This window comes from Callorhinus ursinus, unplaced genomic scaffold, assembly GCF_003265705.2.
Source record: "Callorhinus ursinus isolate GAN/ISIS: 27379988/994484 unplaced genomic scaffold, GSC_fseal_2.0 scaffold31, whole genome shotgun sequence".
Lineage (NCBI taxonomy): Eukaryota > Metazoa > Chordata > Mammalia > Carnivora > Otariidae > Callorhinus > Callorhinus ursinus.
This window is the reverse complement of record NW_027397093.1, coordinates 3,963,912-3,983,250: the sequence shown is the minus strand read 5'-3', so window position 1 is coordinate 3,983,250 and position 19,339 is coordinate 3,963,912. Positions and strand designations below refer to the sequence as shown.

General features: G+C 34.5%; 1 protein-coding gene across 1 annotated transcript in view; it reads left to right on the top strand.

Annotated features, from left to right (window-relative positions):
- NRG3 (neuregulin 3) overlaps positions 1-18,533 on the top strand; it is a 1,135,127-nt gene extending 1,116,594 nt beyond the window's left edge. Inside the window, exon 11 of the mRNA XM_073878734.1 lies at positions 18,475-18,533. Within this exon, the coding sequence (XP_073734835.1) occupies positions 18,475-18,516 (42 nt within the window). The 3' untranslated portion in view covers positions 18,517-18,533. The remainder of the gene's footprint in view (positions 1-18,474) is intronic.
- Positions 18,534-19,339: the final 806 nt, after the last annotated feature.

The following is a 19,339-nucleotide window of genomic DNA, read 5'->3' as shown; positions in this document are numbered from 1 at the left end:
CATCTACTATACTTAGGAACACAGCAGGAGGGGTGGGATTTTTATTTGATCTTTTGGTATCCGGGAAACATTTTATATATAAAGAATACTTTTTTATTATTATTCGATTGTATAGATTCAGTACAGTGTATTTGATGATAGCCTATCTCTACTGTGTTTGTACCTTAGTCTTCAGAAATTCAGTCTTCGTCCAGGAAAGATCAGCACAATGTTTCTGGGCTGTTCTCAATTTTAGATGCATCCCAATATGTTGTGGGAAATGCCTTTAAATAAGCTTTATCTCTTCCTCTTTTATTTTTTCTTTCCCTTTTAAAGAAATAGTGAGGGTGAAGGAAGAAATTCATTCCTTAAGATCCACCTTGTTTTCTTACAATTATCTGTTTTCTACTGTGACCACACACACACACACACACACACACACACACACACACACACACACACACACATCTAAACGTATATGTATATATAAAATATATATGCATATTACATTTAGGTGTTTATTTTGTTAGCTTTATTTTCGCTTAATTTGACAAATATTAAAGTGAAAGCCAATGAAATAAAATCATTTAGGGATCAGCTGAACTGGCAATGTTTAGATAACAGAAGCATTTTTCAGTTCTTTCTTTTTCTTAGGTAAGCAGAAATATCCTCCGGTTGGAGAATTCACAAGACCCTGGAATAAAATCTCTGCTAGATTATCTCTTAGACATGAAGATTAAACTATGGGTGTATATGATTGCTGTCCCTATAGCATATAATGGTCTCAAATATATTTTTTACAAATATAGACACAAGTTCTCCCAAAGGTGCCTACACAGGTATCTTTGGCTTCAAGTGCCCATGAGCTCTAGTGAGGAGTTGAGGTCAAGGCAGAGTGACGAGGGGGAGATATTACATGTTAATATTGGATACCCCAGTGAAGATGTGCAGATGATAGCAGAGGTGACCAGACACCATCTTGATAAAATAGAGAACAGGCTTCTAGTACTTTGAAAACTTTTTTCATAAACATTGATTGCATGGGTGTTGTTGCCTATGAAACAATTAATTGTATGATAGCAAACAATTCATGTTGAGAGTCATCTTTGTGAAAGCTCGTGACTTACCTATACATATTAATAGCATCATGACCCCATCTGTCAAATAAGGAGGATTATCTAGTTCATCTTCGATTTCCTTCCAAATTGAATAATACACTGTTATCCAGTCATTCATACTCAGACTTTACCTGGTCATTTGTCATCCAATCATTTCACAATCCCTTGGAAAGTTAATAGCTATGTCTTGTAAGACTCAACAATTATTGGAACCTGTATATCAACCTATATATCTATCTATATATTACACTTATAATATTCCATTTAATTTCCATAGAGAAATAGGATCACTTTTCTCATTTTTAAAGTAAATTTACCTAGGACAGGTAATTAATAAGAAAGGATGGCCAAGAAAATGCCTAACTTCAAAGCTTGAGCATCATAATTCGCCCTGGATTCTTGGATTAAAATTTGCCATGGATTTTTTTTTTTAAAGTGTATCCTTTGTGAATCTTTATCAAAGCCAGAGTAAGGAGTTCTGAGATGGCATGACACCTTGAAGATGTTCTCCTCTCACAGATGCAATGCCACACTCTCACTAGATACACAGGATATTTCTTAATATTCTCAATTATTTGCACGTCAAACTCCTTAACACAAACCCTCCAACTAATAGTGAATAAATTCGCTGGGGACACTTTCACATTATAGTTGGAAATAATCCTGTTCTTTGCAGGGCACAATAGACAAAAAAAATGCGGGGTTCACTTATTTAATTTTGGTTTTAATTGCTGTTTCTAACAAATTGATATCTATTTGCTCTTCCAATGGCATCCTGACTAGCACTAATTCTTCCATATAATTTTTCTTCATCAAGATCCCAAAGTCTGAATTCCTTAGTCTTCAATAAAACAATGCAGAATGTTAAATAGGTCAATCAAAACAGTAAGTCTCATTAAATTGTGTTGTGTTTTTAAAGTTATAAGGATTCCATGTAGTTGTTTACAAAATCAAAATAGAAAAAATGCACATTTTTAAAACTGTTTGATGTATTAAGAGGTCTGAAGAACCATTCACACAGCTTTGTTCCACTTTACATTGATAACTCGATACTGTCATTTCCGAAATGAACTTAAGTTGAAGGTCTTAAACAATTACACACACACACACACACACACACACACAGCATGTTAAAATCCAATGTTGTCCTCCTTTTCCTTAGAGTTTTCTCTTAAAAATCACTTAAATGTGTCCAAATTCTCATGATGTGGATGACCTCGGATTCAGATATGTTTCATATGAAATGCAGACAGCAAAAACTATAGTGATTCTCTTTTAAGGTTTGTTCTATACAGCCTGCATTTGAATCCTGTCTATCAAAAAAAAAAAAAAAGGTCTAGAGAATAGATACATTCATTCGAACTGGAATAAATGGAAGAACATACTACTCACCTTAAAATCTCTACACATTTACCAGTGGCCACTGTGTATATTTTAAAGATAATTTGAGGGAAATACCTTGATTCCCTCTTATTTTTTCACATATGCAATTGTACACATTAAATCTAAACGAAAAATGAATTCCCTAGTTCTTCATAATTAACATATTTTATTAACTCACTTGACCATATTTTAAATAATGAATGTAAGTCACATACAGAAGAATACATACAAAATGGTCAGCAGAATATCTCCAGTTGTTATTTAAAAAAAAAATTTTTTTTAAAACAGAAACAATCTCTTGTGCCTGTGATAGTAATTTTGTCTTAAGGTGTGTGTATGTTCTTCTTCCAAGAAAATATTTCAAAATGCTGTTCTCTACTCTGTGGAGTAGATATGAAGGCTATGGGAAATAATACTAGCTGTTTGTCCCTTGGCATCCCAGTAAAGTTTGGTTACATTATGTGGCACTGCATTGCAGGGAAATATACCACACTTCTTATTAAAAATTACGATATTACTAATTGATTTAATAATAATCTTGACTTTGTCATGTAAGTTTTCATCTGTGGAGGGAATCCTTGATTATTATTTTCCTGTTGCATCTTCTCAGTAGTCTTTGATGAACCTGGACACTCAGATCCCTTAGGTTGGATTCTTACTGTATGTTACTTTTATCTTCTCGTTCATCAAACAGGGAATTTTCAGCTAAAATGAGAGACTAATGTGGTTTTGTAGAGAAAAATAGCTTTGTTCTTTTGAGTTGTGTTAGTGGAGGATTAAACTTGTAATGTTTCCAATGTAAGTGATAATAAGGTTCATGACTTTAGCCTGTATCTTCTCATATACAGACATAGCCTAGGGCTCTTTAATTTTCCTAATATTATTAACAGACTTTTCAACCTTCTTATTATTGTTTTTCACAACAATATTTTCTATTTTGTAAGAAAGAAAGATAAAATCATCAATTTATGTAAAAGAACAGAAAAATAAAATAATCATCTTTTAAACATTGAATAAAAAATAAACCAATAGCAAGATTTTTAAAGGTGTCACATAAAATACTAACAACTAAAAATCAAATCTAAGGCTAAAATAATGTAAAGAAATATTAGGTAAATGGTTTGCAAAATAAGGTGGGTTTTTTTTTTTATAATTCTCTGTAAACTGAACTCTTTCCATAATAATAGCTCATATTTTAGAATTTCTGTTGGGCATTAATTATAACTACTGAGCTCAAACATTTAAATATACTAAAATCTTCACTTTTGCCATTTCTTTCAACTTGACACAAAATTTATAAAAATCTGTTTAAGATGGGAAAAATTATACAGATTTATAGAATGAAATCGTTATCTACTAATGCATTCTTATTTTCTTATTGACAGTTTTCACCGAAGGTTCCGTATTTTAAGCTGAACATAGATGAAGCTACTGAATCAAATATGGAGACAGATGTCAACACATTCTGAAAATCAAAATGTGTGACATATATGGATATGGATATATGGAGCTGCAGTACAGGAAAGGGCAAGCTCACTTGGAATGCCTTAGGGAACTTAAAAGAGACCCAGGTACTCTTCGCATCTGAGAAGAGTCTACTGCAGTAAGTTAGTAATTAAGGCAAGGCCAAAAAAAAAAGCCAGGTTCAATCACTCTATGACCAGCTTTATTTCTGTGGGTCATCCTCCACTTTTTTTTCTTCCTTGCAGTATTATTTTTAAAGCAAAATCCAGTCATTGTATAATTTCATCAGGAAAAACACTGGTAAGTTAAAAGAAAAAAAAAGTTGCAGTCTTCCTTGGATCAAAAATCTAAACAACTGAAAAGTATACCACAGAGTTTGAGACACGGGGCATTCATTTGTTTAAAAAAAAGAAGTAGCTTGTCCTGCAAATTCCATCCATTCCAGCTGAAAAAAATGAATGAAGCATTGCTGTGAGGCCTTTCTCCGATGAGAAAGTCAAGACAGACACCCGATGCCACGAACATTTGCACAACAGATAGATTTAACGGAGTTCCTTTTTGCTTTGCTTTTTTTTAATCTTATTTTAAAATTAATGTCACTGAAAGTGTGTGAAAAATAAGAAAATGATCAGCATGAATTCAACAATGCTAAGACCATACTCAACAGTGTTTTTGTAAATTTTCTTCTCATTTTCTACATACATGCATATTTCACTATTATTTTCCTACTATGTTGCATTACAATTTAAAAAATAATACAACATACTGTCCCATGTAATAAATTGTCTTTGTAAACATTTAATTTAATGGCTACATAAATTTCAGTCTGTTCCTATGTTATGACTTATTTAGACATTTTATTATATGACATTCAAATTGCTTCTATTTATTCACTACCATAAGGAACTCCACAATTAGTATCATAGAATACACATTATTTTTTCTTTCTTTTGGAAGGAGAAACTGCAGGTCCATGAACAAGTTTATAGGGTCTATAAACACTCAAAAGTGTAAGCTGGTATAGGTTAGTACGTGCGTTATTTTTGGTGGGGCGGAAAGGTCTCTAACTAAAAATTTCATAAGGTTAGTAAAGAAACGTGTGAACTTCAATGGTTATGAATAACTCCTTTAAGTAATTTTCCAGTTATACACTGCAAGAAGTTTATATGGTTGGGTCAATGAGTGTACCTTTTTTTAGTTACTTTATTTTATTATTTATTTTATTATTATGTTTTAAATAAGACTTTTTTTTTAGAGCAGCTTTAAGTTCACAGCAAAATTGAAGGGAAAGTACAGAAGTTTCCCATATACTCTCCACCCCCCCACACACACATAGCCTCCTCATGATCAACATCCCCCACCAAAGTGGTACATTTCTTTCAGTTGAAGAACCTACATGGACCACCATAGTCACCGACAATCCATAGTTATTACACTACAGTTCACTCTTGTTATTGTACATATGATGAGTTTCAACAAATGTATAATGACGTTTATTCATCATTATGGTGTCATACAGAGAATTTTCATTGCCCTAAAAATCCTCCATGCTCCACCTATTCATTCTCCCTCTTCCTCAACTCCTAGCAACCACTGATCTTTTTACTGTCTCCATATGACCAGTTTGGAAATTTATTTTAGACATTATTCAATTAATTTCTAGAAGTGGCTAATATATACAATTTTAACATTACTTGAATTTTTGTTTGTTCATTTACTTTGCATAGCAATATAACACATTTGTAGTTAAAATGGTGTAGGACTCATCAGAAATGCATCATTTTAATGAAGCTTAATTTTAACTTGTAGTTAGAAAAATGTTACATGCTTACACATAAAATATGTAAGCAGAAAAATAAAAATCACCACCGGGAGATAACCACTATTAATATTTGAGTATATTTCCTTCCAATATTTTTAAATGAATAAATACATAGGCACCATATGTCATTTACAAAATTTAAATTATATTCAAAATATTTTATATGGCTTTATTAACTTTACATATGGTCTCTGATAATTTCCTCAATTGGTAAAGTACTATACATATTTTTAATGATGACATAAGTCATTATATGGATGAAAAACATTCATATTTTCAAAGAGCTCATTAAACATTTATCACATATGTTATTCAAATGATTTTTAAATATTTACCTACATTTGCTTTGTGTCAATGTTTAAATATTATATGTACATATATATGCATTAATTTTTTTGGCATAAGCATATTTCTAAGTATAGGTAGACAAAGATACTAGGTTCCCTCACAGTATTAATTTTGTCTTTTGGAGGAACTCCCCTGAGGGATTTTGATCACGAAAATCACCGTATTTGCTAATGTAGACAGGTGGGTAAAAAGACGTAAGCTCTAGAGAAACCTCTGTACAGCTTACTACATTCACCTCTCCCAATCCACATTTAAAAAACTAAGTGTTAAAAAATGAGATGATTGTTTAAAAATTGTCATCGGCTTTGGAACCCAGGAGGAGTGACATTAACATAATAGCAAACCATTGTAAAGAACTGAGAATATGCCCGGCACTCAATGTTTTACATATATTAACTGTAAATCTAGTCTTCATAAAAACCCTATGAAGTAGGTATGCACATCATTCTCATTTTAAAGATGAGGAGATCAAGGCACAGAGAAGTTAAGAAACTTGCCTGAGATTTCACAGATAACAAATTGTAAGGGGCTGGATTTCAAGCCAGAATTCAGGCAGACTTACCTTTATTTTCTAATCTTATTAATTATCTTGAGGAATTTCTTACAATCATAGTTCAAATGCCCACGATAGGGTAGAATCTCCAAGGCTAAGTGAAGATGATCCTGACTTCAGTTCACTAAATCCAGCAAATGAACATAACAAGTGCTAAAAATGAGGGCAGAGCACAGAACTAATGAGTGGGACTCTATACATCCAATTTTGTGGGTTATTGAAATTCTCACATATGAAATATAGTGATCAGATAGTTACCAACACTACTATTCCCCCTCCCAAATATGACAGGTAGCAGTGGCAGGAAAAGACCAGAGGGACCTACCTATGGCCTTGGCTACATCCACTGTTTACATTAAGTGAAGAATGAGTACAGTGGTGGTCCTCAGGTCTTCTGCTTCAACAAAGCAAGAGCTGGTGCTTTGTGTGACTGTACTTCCCTGTTCATTCACTTCAAGGTGCCACATCCCTGAAATGTTAATATAAATCTATACCAATCGTCCCTCAAGCCTAAACCCAAAAGAAGGATTTTGTGTGGGCATATGGTCAACAGAAGAAATAAAGATTCATTCAGTCTCTCCTACATTCACTATTATTAGACAGACACAAGCCCTAGAGGAATCTCTGAACAGTCAAGGCAAAGAGATTATAAAATACCCCAACAGGAGCATAGTAAAGCCATTTGCAGGCAAGAACAAAGGCCAAACATATTGCTTCCAATGTGTAGAAGTCATGACTCCTTTTAAAATGAGATTTGCTCTAATGTTGCACCTTAGAAATTATCAACTATTATATCAAGAAAATTTACACTCAGAAATGAAATAAAAGACTAAGGGCAATGGGTGGGACTCACTAAAAAAGCAAACATTATATAAAGAAGCAAGTCAAGGAAATTTTTTCTACAGAAATACAATGAAAGCAGATTAAAATCTGACAGAACGAGTAAACAGGAGAATTGGATAAAAGTAAATTTATGCTCCAATAGGATTGGAGTTAGAAACACAGCTGTCTAATTTCTTACTCTTCCTCCCTAAGATATGTTGTTTCAGAATTTAAAAATAACAGAATTTTTTTTAAATGTTAAAAAAGCAAACAAAAATAATCCTACTGTTCTAAAGAGGAAATTAAAAATTCAGTTAAAGGAAATTTAAAAAATAAAAAGCAAGATATAAAAAAATATTTAAACTAGCTAAAGCTGTACTCAGTGGAACCCTGAGAGTCTTAAATAAATTCAACATTAAAAAAAAAGAGAAGTGTTGAATTAAGGATTCAACTGAGAAAGTTAGAGATAATGTAATCCATTTTTTAAAATAAGAGAAATGATGTAAAGGCAGAAAAATAGATATTTGGAATAAGAAAAAGAGTGGAAATAACACTTTGAAAAATAAAAAATATGTGGTTAGGAAAAGAATAATTTTAAAATGAGAAAAATAAAGCAAAAAGAAAGTAAATAAATCACAAATATGGAAAATATTTTTTAAATTATTATTGAACAGCATAAATAAGTCTTTGTTCATTGCTATGAAAAATCTCAATTAAAATTAAGATTTTTCATGGAAAATAAAATGTACCAAATGGCTTAAAAACAGAAAATTAAGTTATTCATGGGAAAATAAATAGAAAAAATTTTTTTCCTTCCAAGAATTACTTAACCATTTATAATGAGTTTCCAGGTCCAGATAGATTTGTATATAACTTCTTTATATCTATATACTGAAATCAATATATATATCATGTATAAATACATACACACATATAAAATATGTGTTAATTACATATTACATAATTAATATGTAATTTATACACACACACACACACACAAGATGTTAAAATAGGATTCTCTCCAAATTTTGACTGAGAGACAAGTGCAGTAGGTGCCTTATGCCTCTACTTTCTTGAGTAATCTTTAGATTACCTCAGAAGGTTGTGCCATTAAATATTAAAGCCATTTCTGCCATGTTAGCCATCACTCACTTTTGCCTATAAAAATGTGAACTTTGGAAGGAGAGTTAGTTCCTTCTGAGAGAATTGTCAGAATTCTGTGCTGTTAGAATTTTCAAATGGAGAAAGGATGGAGTCCTCTCACATCAAGCCAAGTGAGAGGGCATTCAGAGAGCCTCCTGTGATCCCATAGTATACGGCCCCTTGAAGTTCTAGCCTGAGTAACTGGAAGAAAAAATTCTGGCTGAAGCTTGCGTGCCAATTGCTAGATTGAGGAGACACAGAGGCATGAGGAGAGGAGATCCATGTGTTTGTCTCAGAGTAAAGATATATGTTCCCTCCACCCTTGTGAGGGTCAGTAGTAAGAAGGACTGCCTGAGGCAGCAGTGTGACCCAACACAGTCTGTGAGGGTGGTACAGGGCTAAGGAGAGGTCATAGCCAGGAGGAGCCATCAGCTTTGTCAAGTAAAGGGTCTCCAGAAAGCTTGCTAAATATGATCCAATTTGCAGCATTAACAAAAATATACATTACCTTGAAATAAATCTAAGGGGAGGCAAATGAAATAACATTAATGAAGATTTAAATAAATGAGAATATAATTTTCCTCTTAGCGGGAAAATTCCATATTTTAAACTTGTCAAGGGTCTGCAGTTTCATTCATAAATATAATGCATTCAAATGAAAGGCATATGTAGAATATTTTGCAGAATATATGGATGAGAACAGCCAAAACCAGTGTGAAAAATAAAACTGTATGGAAAAATGAGGGAGAGTTTAGTATATAATCAATGATGTTATAGTGTTAAAATTATTAAACCTTACTGCGTTGATGCAGGTATCAAAAGAAGAGAAACATAAGCGACAGCCCAGAAACACACTAGGAAACAACAACAAAAAATTAATAGAAATTCAGGACATTTTAAATTATAAGTTAAAAATAAATAAATGATAAGTTAAGCTCATCTTATTTAAGAAAAGTTGCTAGAAAATTGGCTAACCTAAAAAAGAAATATAGGTTCCTCCCTTATACCATATAGTATGACAAAATATTGATGAGCTAAAGAGTTAAATGTACTAGATAAAACCATAAATGACCCAGAAGAAATATAGCTGGAAGAACTTTCTAGAAAAAGAAGCAAACAGAAAACTCAAAATTGGATTAGATTTATAGGAATAAATTTTTAGTTTGGTATTTATAAAAATATATGTAATGAAATTGGATTAATGTTCACGAAATGGATTATTAAAGTTTACTGTCTTAAAGAGATCTTAACAACTGAGCCACCCAGGCGCCCCTATTAAAGAGATCTTAAAAATAATGCATAATAGTTATTGGTGGTTGGACTATTTCATATAGAAAATCACACAAGAATTCATGTATAAAAATATTTTTATGCCTTTATTTATAAAGGAAAAACAAGCCAAATGGTTAAACAATTCATGATATTTTATATAATGATAAAATTCTATTAAATCCTATGAAGGTAAATTTATTCTTAGATTTTGTTCTCAGTATTACACTGAATTTAAGGTATAGGATAAAATTGAATTAAAATTGCATAGCATAAGTAAAACATTTATATATCACATGTTCCTTCCTATCTTATTCCTTTGTGTATATATACATACGTAGTAAAACAAACCTAATAATAGCAATTGAAAGATACCCAAAAATACAACTACAGAGAAAAAAATTACAATATGACAATAACATGGACTAGTATTGAATTATTAAATACATGCTTTGAGAGAATATTGATTGCTTTAGAAAATGTTCTCAATATAAGCTATTGGAAGGAAATATGAAGATATTAACAATGGTTATTTATGTGTAATAAGATGTTGAGAATTTTATAGAATTTTCAACATGTTCTATTTTTTTATGATGGACATGTTTTACTTTTATATTAAGAAAAATTGTTAAATATAATTTTCAACAGTCCAATTTGGGGAACCCATTTCAATAGTCCATTAAAAGTAATGGCTTTGTTCCCATCCTTACAAATCCTAATTAGTACATTGTTTTATGGTGTTTTCTTTGAAGGGATTTGCCATTTAGTTTTTGGCATGCCTCTTTGGTTTGATTAAATGGGGCTTCTGTTCCGCTCCTCTGCATTGCAATTGAGTGTTTGTTTTAGAGGAGGCAACAAGAAGCAGGACAATATTATTATATTCTCCCCCGAGGCTTCCTATTTTCCAGAGATTAGACATATTTGCTCAACAGAACCAAGTTGCTGTAACAATTTCTTTCTCATTTCCCTTATACCCAGGGGCAAATGGCGACTTTCTTGTCTGTCACTTTCCAACTTGGGAAGCTGATGCGTATTTTGTCCGTTATTTAATACCTGACAGGTAGCCCCCAGCATCAAACCATCCATGAAAACTGTTGGCCCCTGGCAAACAGAAGAGCTGTAGAAGCATTTGACATTCTAGTAGCTAAGAATGGATTTGGGGTGGTTCAAAAAAATTCTTTAAAATCATATGTGATACTAAGCTGGTTCATAGAATTCTATTCATCATCAATGAGATGACATTAATTATTACTGCTCCCTGAAGCAAAGCTAAAATGTGTATTTATGCCCTTTGACAATGTGAAGTCTGACTCCAGAGAGGGCAGGGGGAAATCAGTCATCAAGTAGAAGAGCCCATGTGACAGCAGAGAAAAAATATTGTGCTGCTAACCATGGTGCTTTCTGTGAGGTGAGGAAGAGCACTGCTCTTACTTCTCCTTTAAAAACTGTGTTGACCAAGTTTTTCCTGTGCAGAGACTGGATAGACACAATAGGTAACATAATTTTGCACACATATGTCCCCTACATGTAAACATGTTCATGTGTTTTCTTTCCCTCTTTCTCCCTCCCTTCCATAGGCATCTACTGGGTGCTTACTATGTGTGAGATCAATTTATAAGAGCAGTAGATACAGTGGCAAACAAAACAGATAAGGTCCTTACTTTCATTGGGCTGGAGGTCGTTGAGGAAGACCATCAATAAATGAATAAGCAATTAAATAATATAATTCCAGCTTGTTATTGAAAAACCTAAGGAAGTGGGGAGTATCTGGGTGAGAATGGAGAGAAAGGAGCTATTTTAGATGGGGTAATTGGAAAAGCCAGCTCTGAGGAATTCCACCTGTGACAAAATAGGACTGAATAATGAAAATGAGTCACACAAAGACCTGGTAAAGGACAACCTAGGTAGAAGAAATAGCAAGCGTGAGGCCCTGAGGTGGAAGGAAGGTTGGCACACTGGAGCAGGGAGGAGTGAGGAGTCAAAGTGTCTGCAACAGTTAACTAGGATGGGTTGAAGAACATGGTCATATAAGATAGGCTGGCACAGCTAGGTCATTTAAGGTCTCATAAGACATGGTATAAAGTTTTGATTTAAATTTAAGTGCGATGAGGCATCATTAGAGTTTAAGGAGAGAGGAGGAATCTACTCACATTTTCATAGAGATGACTCTAGCTTCTGTGTAGAAAATGGATTCTGAAAAAAAGAATATGGCTTCTGGGTAATGAGAGTGGATGAAAGAGAACCTGATGAGAGGTGGATGGAGCAACACAGTTGAGAGATGGTGGTTGGTGGGACTGGGGCATAAGAAAAGAATTACACAATGACAGGGAAGAAAATGATTCCTTTAGTAGCTTATATTTACAGAGGAATTTCTCATGTTTTATCTCGAATAATCTGTAAGGTCTCTTCCAACACCCCAAATTTGGATGTTAATCATTTATGACCTTAGGGGGATGCAACAATAACTTCTTCATTCTCCAAAATCATCATAACACATGTGATAGTAGAATTGCACTACCCATGTCTGTTCTGATATATATCTAAGATGTTGTTTTCAAATTTTAAATATCAGAGAATTGAAGCATATTATGCATTTTTTCTGTTTCACATGCTGAAGATCAATTTTTAGCCTGGAATTCATTGGTTTTAACCTACAGTTCAAATTGTGTTTCCAGTCCCATACTCTCCGGAGTTAGAATGCATGGGTGGCTTCTCAGCCAGGATAACTCAAAAGTGATGAAAATCTATGTATGATAGCTGACATGTTGTTATATGGGTAATAAAGGTAATATTGAGGAGCAGAGTTTAAGAATGCCTCCCTTATTGTTCTAAACGACTAATGCTTTGCAAGAATTATATGATGATCTTTGAAATTGTGACCAACATTTATTCATTCAACAACTTGGTAAGATATTGGTTAATAAAATAGAAATGGTCCCAACCTTTGCTGCTTACAGTAAGTTTCTAAGATAACAAAATTAATAGAGAAACGTGTGTGTGTGTGTGTGTGTGTGTGTGTGTGTGGTGATAAATGTCATGAAGGATATTAATAGGTCACAATGACACAGAGTAGAGGTGATACAGCACCCATTCATGAAGATGGTTATGAAAAGTGCCCCTTGGGAAGGCACATTTAAGCCCATGTATTCTTCAAACATATGAAGAGTAGAGGGTGTATCATTCCAGGTAGAGGAAATTTCATACACGAAAGCTCTCAAATAGGAATACACTTCAGCAGGTCAGGGAAGAGAAAGGAGGCCAGTAAGGCTGCCCACAAATAAATAAGTGAACCTGAAGAACAGGCAGGAGTTAGATCACAGTAGAGATCTACAGTTATGCTGAGGGGTTTGGATTTTAGTTCAAGGCATGAAAAAGACACAGAGGGCCTAAGGAAGCAAACACCATGACAGATTTATATGTTGTTTTTTTTCCCCAATTACTCTGGCTACTATATAAATAACAGGGTGGAAGAAGACAAGAGTTGGAAAGGTGTAGACCAATAAAAAGACTATTTTGTGTTCCGAGGAGTAGTGATGGTTGTTTGACTCACACTAGATATGGAATATATGAGAGAAGTTGATATATTAAAGATATGTCTTTCAGACAGAATTAAAAGACAATATTCTTTATTCATATGAAGTGAGGGAAAGAAAGGGAATGTGGATAACTCTTGGGCTTCTCCCTTTAGGAATGGTGGATAAGAGTGTCACTTGACAAAAAAATAAAACCTGAGAGAAAAGATCTGGTAGGAAAAATCAACAGTGCTTTATTGTAAGAGAGCTTAGACCAATAATTCCAAAGTGTCATTGAATGCCATTTAGAGAAAGTGAAGTTTAACTTAAGAACCGCTTATTGTTAGCTAAAGATGGTAAGAAGAGGGATCCAAGCAGGGGGAAAAAAATAAAATATCCAATATCAGAAACTTAAATGTAAAGCATCAATCAAGAAAATAGAGACTACTGTGGCTGAGGCAGGGAGAAGAGGCAAGAGAGGCAAAAGGTAAAAGAGTGTACAAAGAAGGGAACAGCAGAAAGAGGGCACCATGATGAGGAGGATGTGGATGATGATGATGATGATGGAGATGATGGTGATGATGATATTGATGGTGATGATGATATTGACAGGGATGATGATGACAACCAAAACAGTGACAATATCTAAAATATTTTTTAGCCATTTTGCACTAGTTGCATGTGCTAAGTTGTGCACTAGTAATAAAGTCACCAAAATTTCAGTGGCTTAGAGCAAGACTGGCATATTTCTCACTCATGCTTCATGTGTGTTTTAGATCAACTCGGGGCTCAGTTTATTCTTGTCTGCCTCTGAGAACCTTGATGATAGAGCAGCAACCAGAGAAATCCAATCATGTTTCCAGGAGAACTGAAAACGTTTGGTGAATCACATTAATGACTATTTGTCTACTTGCTATATTTTAATTGGATTATCTTATTTATTTATTATCTTATTTCATCTTTTCATAATGCTGTGAAGTTGGTACTCTTCATCCCCACTTTACAAGAAACTGAGATTTAGAGGTGTTAACAGATATCTGGTTTAAATAGGTTGAAGGACACACATGTTAATAGGGAGGCCGTCATTTAACCTCAGAGCTTATATGCTACACCCTTAGCTATACTACCTATGTTGGCCACATCAGGAATCTGAACTGTGTTCTAAAGGAATGAGAAAGCTTCAAGATGTTTTAAAAGGTAGGATTATTAGATTTCCATTTTAAGAAATAGTAGGTACATTTTTCAATTCTAACCTCAGATATTTACAGAAATTTGCCTTATAAATATTTCTGCCTTGTAAACTAAATTTAATTTTTGGTATGAGCCATGCTTCCACTGGTAAAATCAAAGGTGAAAACTTAACCTCAGTCAATTTTGACTTCTTATGTTCATTGGTGAGAGATTGGTTGTGGGCAATTATTGGCCTGAAATGATTATAATCAGTTGATGTTTGCATTTGCATATTCTTAATTTTGTTTGTTCTTCTCCAACAGTATAGAGAGGTTCCCAACAAGAATGCTCTTTTGGGTCTGGGATTATCTCAGCTAACTTTAGAATATCCACTGGCTCAGTAGATAGACATGCTGCTATCAGAAAAAACTGTGTCACAGTGATCTCTCATTTACAGTTGTGCACCAGTCAGGAATTGCATGTAGATTTTCAAAACAGGAGCAATGCACCCACCACCACCAAATATTGCCTACATCAGGGCTGTTAAGGAGGCTTCATAGTGTCAGCAAATCAGATGCCTTAGAGCTTTCTTCTCTATATTTAGGGTAAGACCCTTCTCCTCACACTTCCTACTCTCCGAAATAAAAAAAATAAAAACTAAAAAAAAAAAAACTCCTTATTGGTTAAATCACTTTTATTTCGGTATTATGTTACTGAAGTCAAAAGTAGGTTAACTAATTTTAACTTATATATGTGGATAAGATTTACCGGAGAATATTTGCTAGTGTAGAGACAGGAGCTTGCAGGAAGAGAGAGGGTTGAAGATGAAGGAAATAAAGGGTAAGGCTAATGCAAAGCAAAGTCCCAGAGGAGGTGAAAGGATGGACTTATTGGGAAGAGTGGAAGTAGCAGCCTGCAGTAGGAGAATAGACACATCAGTCTCCATGACTGATGAAAAGGAGAGAGAATGGATGTGAATGTAGATGTCAAAATGTGATATGGTGGTTAAATCACATTCATGGTGAATCTGAATGCATCAATTTGTGGAAAGTAAGGTAGGTTGCTTGGGCAGAGGCCTTAAGGAATGTAGGAAACATTTCACATAGAAATTGAGAGGAATGATGGGAGATGCTGATCAAATAAAATGATTTAAAGGCAATTTAGAAACCAAGCTGAGTTTGTAGACCGTGGACATGGAGTGGCTGTCAATTTGAATCTTCATGGGAGAGCAATAGAAGGGAGAGAAGATAGTTGGAAAATGCATCCTGTGTTTGAGTTTTCTCTCATAATTAAGACAGAGGACTGGACTGCAAGAGTTGATATTGAGAATATGAGTTATGTGAGCCCAACTGGTGCATCCACAATTGGCAAGGGAGGGAAGAAAAACCAGGAAGACTGAAGAAAAATGGAAAGAGCAATAACAATGGGAGAACTGCACAGATGACATCTATGGAGTGTCTACTATGTGCCAGGTGCTCTGCCACGTAAAACATCATCTCACTGAATATGCTTTCCAAGCCCAGAGATTGGTATTATTCCCCTTGTCCAGCTGGATCAATTTAGCCTTAAAAGATTGAACAACTTTATTTCCAAAATCATTTCACTTACACCTACAATTAAATCCCAGATCTGTCTGACTCCAATGTCTAAGACCTCTCAATGGTCTGGAATTTTCTAAGAAATCAAAATCTGTAGAAAGGGGTGCAAAACATTTGGACAGGTAAGAGGTTGTGGTCTGAGGGTAGGACATTAGATGTCAAAGCTTCATAACTTAAGGTGTTGATGCTAATGCCTAGATTAAGGTTGTGTGTAACTGAAGTTGAAAAGAGGTGAAGGTTATTTGATAAGCAATTATAGAGGTCCTGGTTCTCACTTTGCTGCAAAAGTTATATGTATTAGGCAGGACTCTCTTGCTTTCAGGTTAACAGATTCTAACTCAAACATTGTTGAACAAATAAAAATTTATTATAATCATGCAGGGATATCTCATGAACCCAAGGACATTAATGCAACTGGGCTATAGGAAAGCCTGGAACAAGGGGCAGGAGGCATGTAGGGAAAACCACTAGGGCTATCAAGCCATCTTTGTGTTGCCCTTCCCTTTTCTCTCTTCCAACAACTTCATCTGCTCTGGAGAGTACAACAGCTGAAAATGGTTTGCCTCCATTTCTGAGATTGTACATCTGCTCCATTGAGTACACCACCCTATCTTGAAATTGAGTTTTTCAAATTCTTGGAAAAGGGAGTAATTGGAAGTTAGATGCTCACCATAATATTATATTGTACAAAATGTTTGCTATAAAGGATGCAGTGGTGATGAGAAGCATTTCTTCAGAAGAGAGAATGAGCAGATAACCCTCACATTGTCCTTCTTACCGTGGGTCTATGCTTATTATCTTGAAGAAACATCCTTCTAATTTCTAAGCTCTGATTTCAGTAAGAATTTTTATTATGTTATGTTAATCGCCATACATTACATCATTAGTTTTTGATGTAGTGTTCCATGATTCATTGTTTGCATATAACACCCAGTGCTCCATGCAGAACATGCCCTCTTTAACACTCATCACCAGGCTAACCCATCTTCCCCCCCTCCCCTCTAGAACCCTCCCCCTCCGATTTTCCCCCCTTATTCTTCCCCTCCTGCTATCTTCTTCTTTTTTTTAACATATAATGTATTATTTGTTTGATTTCAGAAAGAATTTGTCTCTCTATATTCCCAGCCCACTACCTTTTATATTTTTATGAGGGTGTTCTTGCAAAATAACTCAAAGGCAGAAAATTCACAAAATACGCTGGTGTCTACCAGGAAACTAAAATGAACATACTAAAGAATCTCGAAAAAGTTAGAATTGGTATTATAACTTTCTAGATCTTGTGTTTGTTTTTAGAATTCCTTTTGTAGTTCCCAATTATGATAACATCTCAACTACCTGGGAATTACAGGATGTTAGGAAGTCAATATTTCCTTTGAGTATTTACACAAAGATGGATTCTCAAGCAGGAAATTGTTTATATGCCATGTTAGAATGGGTGGTAAATTCAAATGGAATTGATAAGTCTTTTAAATAAAGAATCACTGTAAGTGCCTGCATTAATTATTACATATCATTGGTACCATTAAGGTGACTAAAACTTTGTTCTCACCAATGGATATGTAGGGAGCATTTTTTCTTTCCTAACTATCTCCTCATTAGTCAGTTCTCAGAGGAAGCAGAAGTAGTTCTGGATATGTTTTATGTGCAGGGGTTGGAAAGAAAAAGCTACTAAAATTGTGTTGAATATCTACTTTATAACAGTACTAAAAGTAGAGGATAAATTATTCACAAATTATTAATTTGCATCACTCTTGGGGGAGCTGCTATAAACTCATCAGCAAAATATGTGTTTATAGCATACAAAATGGCCCGTCAAGAGACCATCAGACATTTTGCCTTTGACTTCTGGGTTTCCTTTTTCACTTGAGTAGAATTTTCAGAATCCTGGCTCCTGAAGGGATTAGGACAAACTCCAGCAGTAAGCTGGCAAGTGTTGAAGGCTTTGCTGCTAGGGGGCAGCCAAGGTGATAAAAGGCTCTCTGAACAAGAAGGAGGAAAGGATTTTGTGGGTGCCACAAGAGGCAGCAGTCTACTTTTTTGCCACAGAGCACTCTACAGGAGCGAGGATCTTGGCTGGGTAAAAGCTGTTTGGCTATCTATGAGGTTTCAGCTCTTAACCTGGCTGTCCAGTACTTCACATAAAGTCAGCAGAGAGGTCCTTGGTGCTCAGTGATCTGAGAACACCTGAAGATCTGGTATGACATTCTCCATGAAATCATGTAACAAGAAGCAACAGTAATTTCAGAGGACTAAAGCCTAGGCCTTTCTCATGATTTCATGGATTTATACACAGCAGGTTTCATGTATAATCCAAACAAGAGAAGGAAAGCACTGAAGAATTGCTGTGGATGGACTTCTCTTTGACCTTGGCAACAAATGATATGGAATGGATTTGGTATATTAAAGATATATACATATACATATGTATATATAGGTAATAAAAATATATATTATAAAAATTTTCTTGTGTTCTGTGTGTTATATACTTAATAGCTAATAGATACATATTATATTAAATATTTACTACAATCCTACAAAGAAACTATACAGGTAAGGAAACCAAGGCTCAGACATAATTCATGATTTACCAAAGATTAAATATAAAGTGTCAAAGTGAGGACTGAACCTAAGATCTTTCTCTCCTCTTCTAAAAATATCTACATAAGCATAGAGAAATACATGTATAAATATATCCATAGAAAGATACATACATACAAACATACAAATATCTGTGATCTTTACATATGTGGGACTCTTCCCCTCTCTCCCTATAATTCTCTCTCATCTTTTCCTTTTATCTTTCTCAATATATGGCTTTCTTCTTCTCTATCCATATACAAGGGCAGATATCTCTGTTATTCTCTTAAGGCAAGTAAATAATTTTTGCTTAAAGGTAATCAACTGTCCAAAATTGCCCAGAACTGTCCTACTATTAGAAGTGAAGTCCCATGTCCTAGGAAATCCCTCAGTTCCAGGAAAATTAGGACAGTTGGTTACCTCTAGTCAACTTTTCCATTATTTTTCTCTTCCTGACATTTGATGATCTTGTATTTTTGGGCATGGCTTCACGAATGTTGCATTCCCCTGGCATATTTGTAACACAAGGTGATTATGTATGGGTCACCTCTACTTATAGTTTGAGGGTAACAATGAACAAT